This window comes from Dendroctonus ponderosae, unplaced genomic scaffold (assembly GCF_020466585.1).
Source record: "Dendroctonus ponderosae isolate FM_Combo_2020 unplaced genomic scaffold, Dpon_F_20191213v2 Dpon_F_20191213_1, whole genome shotgun sequence".
NCBI lineage: Eukaryota > Metazoa > Arthropoda > Insecta > Coleoptera > Curculionidae > Dendroctonus > Dendroctonus ponderosae.
Window position 1 is genome coordinate 22,051,175 of NW_026017110.1, and position 12,846 is coordinate 22,064,020.

Here is a 12,846-nt window from a genome sequence, read left to right on the forward strand (position 1 = left end):
ACGCCGAATACACGATGTTTAATAACAATTTGGGTTCTTTTATCCAGGTGTTCCTTGAACATGAATTTTCTATCCAGACATTACAAAAAATATTTAACCGTGTCAGATCTCTATCTGTCTTGTTCTTCTCTAAAGCCTCTAAACATCTAGGTATCTATAGTCTCTAAAGTTACTTTTGTTAGTAAATAAATATGGAATTGCTTCTTTTATATATTTTCAATTTTATATTAAATAAACAACTCTGTTGCATTCTGGAAAAGTCTTGAAGGTGAACGAAATATTGCATGGTTGCAAAAAAATCTTTGCAACTTCAGAATTATATTCAGAAGATTGTAGCCGGCATAAAAATGTGGAATTGTGTGAAGGGTGAACCGCAAGTGCGGAATTATGTATGTAAAAAAACCAGCTCAACTTTTAAAATGCATAAATTTACTCAGCTTAACCAGTCAACTCTGCGGGATGTAGAGACTGAACAGTTAGCAATAAATCTCCGTATGATACGTATTAATTTATTATCTTCTTTTCTTCATAAATTAAAAACTGGGAAACGGTTAATAATTTATTTATTGCCGCACTGGTGCAATAAAGAGTAAATAGTATTTAGTAAATGTTAATTTATTCTACTTCGTGACTAGATAGTGAGATTTTGCATTTTTCACTATTTTGTCGAATGGCGAATTGTAACTGAATTGTGCTATGTTTAGCGTCATAACTTTTATTGAGTTAAATAAGTATTCATTAGGTGTTAAAACTGTCAGCTTTCTTAGTCCAGCTACGGTTGCACATACCTCTTCCACAGTCTAATATTCTGAACTTTATTTATTTACAAAACGTGTTTTATTTCAGGGCGATCCAATTAAGCAAGAAACTGTGAAATCAGTAACATTTTTTGCTTTCTTTGCTGTTAATTCTTTGAAGTTCGGATGAGAGAAGCACATTAATATTGCCGGGAGAATCTTTTTAAAATTCAACCGATTCCCCAAAGGTTTTTCGTTTATCTAATTAACGATATTAGATTCGGATGGTGCGCGCAGTGATGAACGCGGCCAAGCCCCAAACAAGACGTGTAATTATTTTCGAACGGCCCGTTTTGAATTTGATTTATCTTTACACAGACATGAAGTCTGATTGGGTCCATGCAGTGCTCTCCTTTTATCTTTAATTAACTAGTTTGAATTTGGGAAAACACCAAAAACAAATATTTCCAGGGAAGTTGTCAATACCGGTTGAAAGAAACTATTAGCTACGCTCTATTTGGCGATTTCTTACCAGATGTCCATTTTCTAAGAGCAGAACGTTTTGGAGAGATGAATATATACAAATCGTTTCATAATAAGTTTGAAGCAGTTTTTTAAATTATATTTAATGGGGTTTATCGTATTGCGTAGGGTAGAAGTAGCCTACTGCCAAAAATATTTCTTTTATAGGAAAATTACCTTTACGATGTACTTTATATGTACTGAAGTTTTTCGAAAACTGGAAAGATATCGCAAAAATTTAAAAACTTCTGAAGTAGTTATGCCATGCCGAAAAGTAGGGACACTGAATAAAAAATTTCATAAATCGAATTCAAAAATAATCTAATGCATTTGCATTTGACTCATTTTTAGAATTTTTGTTTCACCTGTTGCGATCATCAATGCCACACCGGAGAAAAAATTGTTATAGGTACCAACGCAAACAAGATTAGAGTTCAATTGATTTCGTTTTCCAGTTTCCCATTGATAAATATAATTTTTCTAAACTCGAACTCTGCGCTAACAAACAAACGTACTTAATCATTTCGAACACAAACTTAGCATATGCAATCCTACATGGTAAAACTAAAATTTATTTATTTGCTGTCCAAACTGGCGGTCGTAATTTACTGTCGCCGAATTTCCTGAACACCAGATATTCCGTTGTATTTATAAAATTAAGTAAGGGACCGCCATGTTGAATCCGAAGGCATTTTTGTTCCTAATTAGATACGCTGTCATGCAAGAAGATTGATTATAGTTTTAGAAACCGAATCTACCATAATGCGGCACCTATAATGAGCGGTGGGTCGTTGGAGGTCGGGGTCTGCCTAACAAGAAGCAGGTCCACCCAAATTGATTTTTTTGTAATTGGATGGAAAAGGAAAAAGTGGGCCTAAATAATTTTTCTCACCAGATTATTTATTATGAAATTCACGACTATTATTATTTTAACCAATTCCTCGAATAATTGTTTTCAACTTCCCTTGAGGAGGACCGTAATTAATTGAAAACAGTAGCGTGGACCAAAAGGGGCTTTCTCATAAATGCAACAAAAGTTCATTAATTTTTGTCGAAAACCAAACCGGTAGTAATTTAGAAAACGCCAAGGTTAATTCGTCCAGAGATTAACAGTAATCAATCACAATCAGCGCGGCCGCGAAGAATCTTCGACAGTTTTCTTATTAAACCCGAACTAATTGTAATTATTACGTGGCCGTTGTTTCGAAATTCGCTCGAACAGAGAAGAAGAAGGAACATAGAATGATTTATGCCACATTTATAAACTCATTATCTCGAATGCAAGAGCTCTGTGACCGCCTAGAGCTCGCCGTGATTGGCGTCGCAGGGCCTTCCATTCAAACTGCACTGTATAATTATTTCCTTTTTCCCTCGTGAAGGTAGGCTTTTATGATTAGGTGTATGAGAAAGTATTTTAATAATAATTGCTACCGACTGGCTGTTGAAAATTATGTACATTTTCTGCTATTTATTACTACCAACATATTCTTATTCAATTAAATTACGGCGGAAGAAGTATTTCAAGAAGGCAGGGAAGAAAAAGGTATGTTCCAAAGTTCGAACACTTTTGAGGAAATTGATTTCCTGTTTTTACTAATGTTTTCTTTATGAACATAGGCTTTTTTAAATTAATTTGAGTCTTTTGTTTATTCTAACTTTTCTGTTGGTGTGTAGTTCAACCCTCATCAATGTATCTTGCCGCCAATCACTAATTTCAATTTCAAGAGCGGAATAACTGACTATCAAGAGACACAGGTAGTAAAGATTATTACTCCATTCAGGCCGCAATTAGCATCTATTTGGAACATAAGAAACAACTTTGATTTCAGTTTCTTCGAATACCCTATTTTGCGACCAGAAATACTCAATTACCTATTTAAAGTCTTCGCAACAAATTTTTCTAAATTCAATCAACATTTTCTGAGTTTCAAGTTTAATACAGAAGCTGATTCGACTCAATGCCCCAAGTTCCTTTAAGCTTGCTTAATTTTATAAGTAATTAAAAACTTTGTGCCCCTGTCTAAAAACCATCCACATTTCTAATACCCGAAATCCCATTTCAACTTAAACAAAAAATTCTCCATCCATCCATTAGCACCCAGCTTCCGAAGCATGATGGCGTCCTCAATTATTTTTCCACCCTCGGGCAGAAACGGAATCCGGGGGTAAACCAACACGAAAACGGAGTTAGGGAGATCGACAAAGATGAATGGTCGTTTCCGTCTCAAGAGGCGACATTCGTAAGGGAAAACGACGTTCATGACATGTGTGCAGAAAAAAGATTCTTCAAAGCATGCCGAAATTGAATATGTGAACGTTTTATTTGATCCTGTTTTGTCTGCTGTGGGGGGCCCATGTTTACTCGCTTCTGTCCTTAGAGTCGCCATTGAAAACGTTTGAAGTAATATGTTGACACCTATCTTGGTATGTCCGTTGGTCAAGCTTCCGATTTCGGACGGTATTCTTCCGATAGACCTAACTGAAATATCTGACTTTCCGATCGTTGAGCATGTATTTTTACATGCCATCAAAATGTGCCATTCTGTAAATAATTTATTGAGAAAATAACTAATCACCACCAGCATGAAAAAGTTCAGGATGTGGTCATTAAGTCCTTATTTATAAGATGAACGTTGCTGCAAAATGCCTTTGCACAGATCCGAGCCTCAGATTAACCGTTTCATATGACATTTATAAATGTGCTTCGCCTGCCTACTCACTTGGTCTGAACTTTGCCAACTAACACAGCCGAATTTGTTGGAAATAATACGATATGTAGAAGAAAAATATCATGTTAAACTAATGACAAATTACGATAAGAACATTGATGCGATCCAGAAAAATAGTCATCGGTGATAAGTAAAATAACATCCGTCGAAGGTATTTGAAGCACTATTCATTCAGTCGTAGCATTTGCATTCAAATGGTTTAGCCTATAGCCGTGTTTCACTCGTTTATTTTTAGTTCGGATAATCCTTTAGCTATAATTCCGATGCAATTTACAAATAACTATCTTATTAAAATTTGAAAAGAATTAACTTTCAAATTGCTAAGATAATGCATTTTATTTTCCTTTATTGCGATACGGTTTTATGAGTAATTTTTCGATAGTTGCAAATATTCGTTCAGTTATTTCCAGCTTGTCCAAATTATTCGTTAGTATTCATCATTGGCATGGATTCACCAAATGCTTGCTTCTCAAAACTGTGTTTTTGTGACATCAGTTTTATTCTAATGTTTTAAAATGTATTTTAATTAATTGCTCACCCTCAATATTTATAGGATTATTTTTATTTTGTTTGGCGATGTGTCTGGGATTTGGGAGAACCATATTCATATCAGAATCGCCCACTAATATTTCTGGAACTGTTTGACATTTAAAGCCGTTTAATCATCTAAATATTCAATTTCAGTTTTATATTTAATTCATTCGTTTATCAAGATCATCTTGTTAATTTCGAACAAAATTATCATCAAGTATCTTACTAACAAAGATTTATATTTTTACAGGCACTGACCACTTTCAAGAATATATAAATACAACTTATAAAGATTGCAATATTTTATCCTAAATTCGTAGGCGCGATAGTTTAACATTCATTTCAAGAAATCCAAATTTGCCTCAGTCAATTGAAAGATTGTGGACAACTGTTTGGAAACAGTGTACTTATAAAGTATCTGTACATGTAAAAGTAATGTCTCTAATAAAAATATGGGTTGTGAAGTTCCTGGTCTTTGCTAGAAAATATTGATCTGATCGGCGCTTTTGATCTACAAATTGATTTTTGAATTACTCTTAAGCAAATGCGAAATTGCATGTTAAAGCAAACATTATAGCAGCACCATTACTTAAGGCAGTACGTTCTTGAGAGAATCTTATGCAACAAAGCTCTCAATATGAATGTCAACAATTAAAATTACAATAAACTATTGCAAGAAGGCTTGTTGCGATACTGAGGAAATTCCATTGCTAGTTATTAGCTTGTAACTGAAAGAGAAATGAGATTTGTTGTGTAGGTTTATTCTAGAACTTCAGTGGAAACAGTTGTCTGCCCTTGAATTGGTGTAGCAGTTATAGATACATTGGTGGCCCTTAAAACTTGATCTAATTATGAAGAAACTTAATCAATATCAATTTGAGAACTAATGAAATATTTGTCTTCTATTCCAGAAAGAAAACGTGGGCGACAAACCTACACCAGGTACCAAACACTAGAATTAGAAAAAGAATTCCACTTCAATAGGTACCTGACTCGACGAAGAAGGATAGAAATAGCTCATGCTCTGTGTTTAACTGAGAGACAGATAAAAATCTGGTTTCAAAACCGTCGGATGAAATGGAAAAAAGAAAATAAATCCAAAGGTGAAGGCGGTTCAGAAGGAGGCGGAGACGACATCAGTCCGCAAGGTTCTCCCCAGTAGTGGGACCGAACCGAACTGAGTACCTAATAATAACATGTAGTCATTGCATTTTCATTTTTGAAGGTGTGTAATTATGCCTCTTAAAATATAATATCATAATTGGCATTTAGAATCTGAATTTGGATGTAATCTTTTTGATAAACTCAGACTTGATACTCTGAGTACTCATATATTGGGTTTCTGGGATAGTGTTGATTGACTGGCACAAAGGTTCCAAACAGCCAATAACGTTTGTTGCGTTACTACATTATACCAGTGTTAATTGCTTCTCAAAATTTGTCACTTTCAAACAAAATAAAACGTTTATCCAAACATTATCAGACCACAACTGCTGAACGCTTTCCGGGTGCAAATCGCATTCAATATGTTGTCAGGTCTCTATACAATTCAACCCCATAAGCCAAATCAAAAATAAAGGGCTGATGAAAGGCGAGGAGAGTCTGAAATAGAAAGACAACGCGAAGGAGGATGTTTATCCTACGGTTGCCAAAGATCCAACGAAAATCAAAATGTTGTATAATTCAATCGATAATTCAACAATCACTGCTGCCTTCTATTTCAAATTACCCACCTAGTCGAGCTGTATAACTTTCAAAACTAGTTGCATAACGTCAAATGCAATGTGAGTAAGCAAAACAATCAAATTTCTTAAGCAAAGAAGAACAGCGGTTCTAGGACAGCTAACTCCAAACTTTATCCATGAACACAAGAAATATGCCTCCTGTAGGGCCTCTGTTTATTACCTTATATTATATATCTATGGTGCTTATGTGCACTATAGACTGGCTTAATCAATTCTAATCAATCATGTTTTAAAGGCTTAGTGGGTCTTAGTGCGAAATGTGACCGTTTTACAGGGTGTCCCATAAGTAATAGTACAAAATTTATCGGCGGGTTTCTGGTGTTTTCGAAACGTCAGGAAAAAAATCTTCGAGAAAGTTTCAAGGCATGGCCTCGAAGGCCTATCTCTGTTTATAATTAGTTATTTTTACTAGAATTAGGTATTCAAGGGTGTCAGTTTATGCCAGGTCATAGATGTGCCACCTGAAGCAAATGATTCGCATTTAAAATCAATCTAGCTTTTTTCAATACTTCCAACTAACAACTAACAACTAACACTAAGATATCGGTTTGCAAATACTTTCAAAACAAAAACAGTATAACCAGTTGGTATATCTGAGATCAACGGTTTTCGAGATCATTGAAATTAAAGTATTTGGTGCGATGTATTATCGTATATATTGTACTATTATTGTTAACCGCTTAATAACATTAAAAAACTGATCAGTTTATAACAAAAGTTGTTCGAAATTGCGTTCTTTAACTTCAATGCATTTAGTTAAACAATCTAATTAAAAATATAGATATTGATTCTACAGAAAAATCTACAGGGCATTTTCAATTTTTATGAGTAATTCGCCTCGATTATCTATCGTTGCTTCATACACTAAATACTTCCCATAGGCACATAAAAATCTAAAGGATTAAGGTCCGGACTTCGTGCTGGCTACCAACTAGGTACAACTTTCTTGTTTATACAATTTCCTAAAGCAGATATGCAAGTCTCAGTTGTCCCTGGGCAATATCAAAAAACTGTTAGGGCGATTTTAAAGCGCATTAATTGCTGCAGGTGGCACTTTCTATGAGCTGACTTGAAGCGAAGTTGCTAGTTAAATTTGTCACCCTCAAAAACCTTTGAATCTCTACCTAATTTTGTAGACTTTTGAATACCTAAGTAGTTCTTGATTTTATTAAAAAACACTACTTAAAAACATCTTTGGCCCCCTGCATTTCCGGTTCTGTTGATCTTTTTTAATTATGAGAAAGGTCAACGTTTATTAAAACGTTTTGTAAAATTATTTTCTCCACAGAAAGTCGCCATTAAAATTTTTAACATTTCTTATGGGACTGTTTAAAGCATGACCAGTCGAAACATTTTACAATCAAACACAAAACGTCTTATTATCTCTTGGTCAATTATGACGTGATTATAAATATGCAACGCGTTTCAAAAATTTACCGATGAAAAGACCTCCAAAAAGAAATTGAAATAAATTGGCCTATTACATTGGCCCATTACAGATCGGTTTGTTTTTATAATACGATTCTGTAGTTAGAACGAACTGTATTGAACTGTAGTTACGAACTACTTAGGTAGTTTTAGTTACTATTTGACTAATTTCCGAATCAAGATCCGTCAAATTATGCATGGCTCTGGATTTTGGACGCTGCTCACGAGTCGTTTGAAGCGAATTAGTTTGAATTTTTTAAAATTGTTCAGCAGTTAATTAAGCACTAACCAAGATGACCATCCTGCTTGCCTCAGATGTCACCACCCTTATCTTACTTACCGGAGAATAACAAAAAAATCATTTAAGGTAACCAAAAGCTTTAGCAATGAAAGGGAACCAAAAAAATTGTAGTATTTGATCTAATCCGCCCAAAAGGATTACAATTTGAAATCGTTTTTTTGATACAAAATTTCACATACTTCCTATGATAAGTATATAAATTCTGATTCAAATTTGAACCTAACATTACATCCAGATTCATTTTCTCCAAATTTACTTTACAACCACAACGACCTCGTTTTCTATGTATACTTAGTTCCAATTTAACAAATCGTTATGAATAGTTTATTTATTATTTATACATTGTAGATAGTATAGAACATTTATATGGTTGTGTTAGTAATGACGCGAGTGAAAAGTATGGAATAGTTTAAACCAGATATTGTGAAATTGAGATTGTGATCGCGTTGAACATGTGAGCATGAATTTTACCTCATCGGATATCTTCGTCTTATCGGACCTGCAAATATAGGATTTGTGCAATCGGTTGATATTTTAAAATATCTTTTTTTAGTAGATACTCGTGGTCTTGACTTGTCATGGGCTGAACTTTGTCCAGCAAAATTGAAATACATTTCTTTATCGAACTGAAAACTGGAATCTGCAATTCAGGTTTTCATTTCAGTTTCAGTCTTTTTTTCTGAAATGATTTGGAATTATCATAGTCTTTAAATATTTTACTAATAAGTCAAAAAAACTAGATGTACGTTTGTGAACTAATTGCACTATTTTTCATTTTGCAGCATTTATTTTACTTTATTAAATCTTATGACAGATATTAAAATTTAATCGGAACTCAGCTTTTGATGTTCGATAACGTAACTCGTTATAACGTTTTAATATTTGTTCATAGTTCTCTTCAGCTCCATAATTTATAAATATTGAAGTCTCTCGTCATCCACATGGAATACAAGGCAAAGCTTTAATGGATAGAACCAAATGATGTTAAGGTGTTAATGTAGCTAATTTTCGAGATTATCAGTCTTAGTCAATATGGTCACCTTATAGCTTTTGAGAAAAATAGCTGCATATAGGCAATCACGTAAAAACAGCCTTTAACCAGTACAATCTAAAATGGTCCGAAATATCTCCATTACCTTTACCTATTGCCTATTATCTCTCAAACCAGCAAACGCAAAAAAATTATGGTGAACAGCAATTATTTTATGCACCTGTGTTGGTTCATTTCAGACTGTTGCTATAAACGAAATATTTTTTAGATTCTGTTTATGGAGAAACCTCAATACATTTTTGCCAAATCCTTCATGATAAAAGCTTGTATTCCACTTGACATATTCTAATTTTGTTATCAAACTTTTCTATAATAAGTACAATTCAACTCTCAATCCAACTGTTAGATAATACGACAACTCGACTCTTATACAATTAACGTACCTTTTTAAACCATTCCCGACTTTTAACTTACCTTGTGCGGCAAACTGATTTACCCATCTTCACCTTGTATGTTATATTTTACTTTTCGAATAGGATAACTTCCAAAATGCAAAAAATGAAGTGACAGTTTTTTAATACAATCTACTTATCCCGGTTATTTGTTAAAAGTAGCAGAAATGTCTATTTTTTTCTACTACTATTTTTGCTAAAGCTTACATGCAACTCACGTATCAAGTTATAGCAGATATAATTGTTGAAATACATGCAAATTTGACGTTAGTGTGTAACAGCAGTAACGCAATAATTCGCAAAGCAATTTATTTTTAACATTAGTTATGATATCTGATAATTCCGCAAGCACTATTCAATTACGTTCTTCACAACTTATTTTAGCATGTTTTATATTATGTTAACTCTTTTTCGTGTTGTCGGTGATCTAAATACACTTCTTCTAAGCTGAGTGATGAGCGAAACTACTGTTCTTTTCTTTCTGCAACTATTAACCAAGGTTGCATACCTAATCAGAAAGTGTTGGAAACCTTTATTTTCATACGGGTCTATTATTTAAAAGTAAGGCACTCCAAAAATGCATTTATTTGAGTCACTTACCTGTCATACCTAATCAGCCTGTACAGTAAATTTGCTATTCTTTTTCTAAACTAGTTTACTTTTGCGTCGTCAGATCAATTTATTAAATAAGAGGCCAGTGATATGTGCAATTAAAAATTAAAATGCCCTGATATATGAGATATTACTTACATGAAAACTTGTTCTGAACGATGGAGGAAAAAATATCCAAAGGGCAGTGATGCAGTTGGGATTTGCTAAGGTATCTGTAATGGCGCATCCAGATTTAATGAGCCGAGCCTTAGCTGAGCCTGAACCGCAGCGAATTTCTTTGATGTTGCGTCAAAACACCGACAGAAAATATATCGTCTGTCGGTGTTTTGACCAAATTTCAAATACATTTTGCCGCGGCTCAGACTCGGGTGAGTCTGGACTCGTCAGGTCTGGACGCGCCATAATGCATACGTTCACAGAACCTGTTCTTGAACAGTCAATTTCAACCGTTCAGAAAGGTTTAACAAAATTTGAATAAATTTTGCTGATTTCAAAGCTTCAAAGCAAACTGTGTTTGTAAATATATTGGTAAAGAGTCGAACGAATGAATTCAAATGGTAGTGGCAAGTATTTATTGCATGTATGCTTGTCGAGATAACTGAACGTTTTGAAATCATCATAATTACACACACGGTTTCAATGTGTTCAAAATACTACTCATAAGCATAATTCTTAAGATTTAATTCTTTTAAACTTTAATTAAATAGGGATTTCAATAAATGCATTTGAATTGGGAAAATTTAATGTCTATCGAGTGTGAAAATCTCATTAACATTTAAGTCAAGTCCGTATTTGATTGATCGTTTCGAGGAAACACTATTTGAAAAGTTGATTACTTATAAAGTTGTAGATATTCCCTTCTATATGTACATGATTGCAGTATGTTTTTCTGAAATTTGTATATAGTTATCCCGGTGGAAAGGATATGAAATATACGATATTTAAAATATGCACTCTCATGCCAAAGTTAGTGTAAAATATTATTATGGATTAAAAAAAATCATCAGCGTCAATGCAGTATGAAAATGTTCTGAAAAAGGAAGAATCAAAATCGATTGGGAACGCAAATGAGAAGAAAAAAATGTTGAGCTGCAAATGAGATCTAAAGACAAACGCATTGGTGCTAATGGTAATTTTTTTAAAGTTTTGTATAAATAAAAATTATTCATTTAAGATAAATAGAATATTGTTGATACAAAGAAAATACTTGAAATACGTAAGTAATACTGTGACATTTTTACAAATTTTGTCCATTTTCGTACTTATTTCGAAATTATATTTCTCTACGAATATTTAATAGGGCTTTTAAAAAAGATAGGGAAAATTGTTTAAGAACAAACTAAAATACGTAAAACACGTTACAAATGAAAGTATACGCATTACATAAATTACATTACAAAAATGTACAAAATTTTAGGAAAAGCCAGCAAATTTAAGTTAGTTCCTAGTTTTTTGGTATGCGTAATTGTATCCGAATGACGGCATTTTCGGTACAAAGTATACATAAAGAGAAAAGTATTTTTAGACATTAATTTTGTAAATATCGAGTCCCGAAAAACGTTTGTTACTTTTTGCTATTCGCTAATGCTCTGTTCTCTATTTCGATTCAACTGGTACCTACTGGTAAAATCTTCTTTTTTCGGAAATAATGGCAAATAAAATTGAGACACATTATTATAATAATTTTGAATATATGGAACTCAAAGTGTTGAGTACGAGTTTTGTTAACAATGCTAGGAACTCAATTGAATAACAAACCGTACGGGCAGGTTCCGAAATTTCCGTTTTAATATCGTAAGTAGAAACATAATAGATATTTGTGCTGTGGTGTAATATTCTAGAGATAATTAGTCGTAAGTTTTTACAATACTTTAATTTGGATGATGATAACTTGTTTTTATTTTGTAAATTATGACGTTATTGTAATATAAATTTATAGAATTAATTTAACCTCATGTAAACGATATTTTGATTCCGAATGTATTTCGGTATCCGAAATGTGATACCTTCATTTGAAAATTGATAACTAAACAGTGCTTGCAAACGTGCTATTTTAACTTAACTTGCGAAGAAGAATTTGGGAAAGCGTATATTTATTCATATGATTCAAATTAACTTAAGCCATGTTTACTTAATTAAGATGTTACTTAATCATAAAAAGCAAATAGAAGAGTAAAATAGATAATATAGAAATGGTTTACCTGTCGGGTACCGAATTAATTTTTGGATTGCGTCTTGTGGATTTCATCTTATATACATAATTAATATATGTATAAATAAATAATATTGTAAATCGATTGACACTGTTTTATTGTGAGGTCCCTACATACTAGCAGTATATATTTATATGAAAATATCCTTTTTTGCTAGAATGGAAGCAAGACATATTTTGATCATCAATGTTCAAATGTCTTATTTTTCCAATTTCGACTTATGCTTGCAATAGCTGGGAGAGTTAAGTATAAATCTGCAAACAATTACACCCCAGTCTTCATTTTATATCTGCATCTGTTTTAGATAAGACACCCGCATATTTCATATGAGGAATGCGACCAGCCTTAAACATTCCGCCTGTCAAGCTCAAACGGCATTTTAAGAGCAGCTTATAGGTAAGAACCTGAAATAGATGCAGGCAAAAAATTACCGTGTTTAAACACGCAACATGGATTAAACTCAACCGCATTATCTCAATTAGTGCAGCATGTAAACTTCGGCTTTGCATGTGATGAAATGTTGCAATTTTGTTTATCAACTTAGATCGTTACATATGCATTGCATGTTTTCTTTTACGTTTGTTT

The 12,846-nt window shown here is 33.2% G+C and overlaps 1 protein-coding gene across 6 annotated transcripts in view; it reads left to right on the forward strand.

Moving 5' to 3' along the window:
- LOC109538211 (homeotic protein antennapedia) overlaps positions 1 to 12,345 on the forward strand; it is a 100,289-nt gene extending 87,944 nt beyond the window's left edge. For all 6 annotated transcript variants that reach the window (XM_048661849.1, XM_048661864.1, XM_019905355.2 and 3 more), the window contains one exon: positions 5,431 to 12,345. In XM_048661849.1, the coding sequence (XP_048517806.1) occupies positions 5,431 to 5,681 (251 nt within the window). In that variant the 3' untranslated portion in view covers positions 5,682 to 12,345. The remainder of the gene's footprint in view (positions 1 to 5,430) is intronic.
- Positions 12,346 to 12,846: the final 501 nt, after the last annotated feature.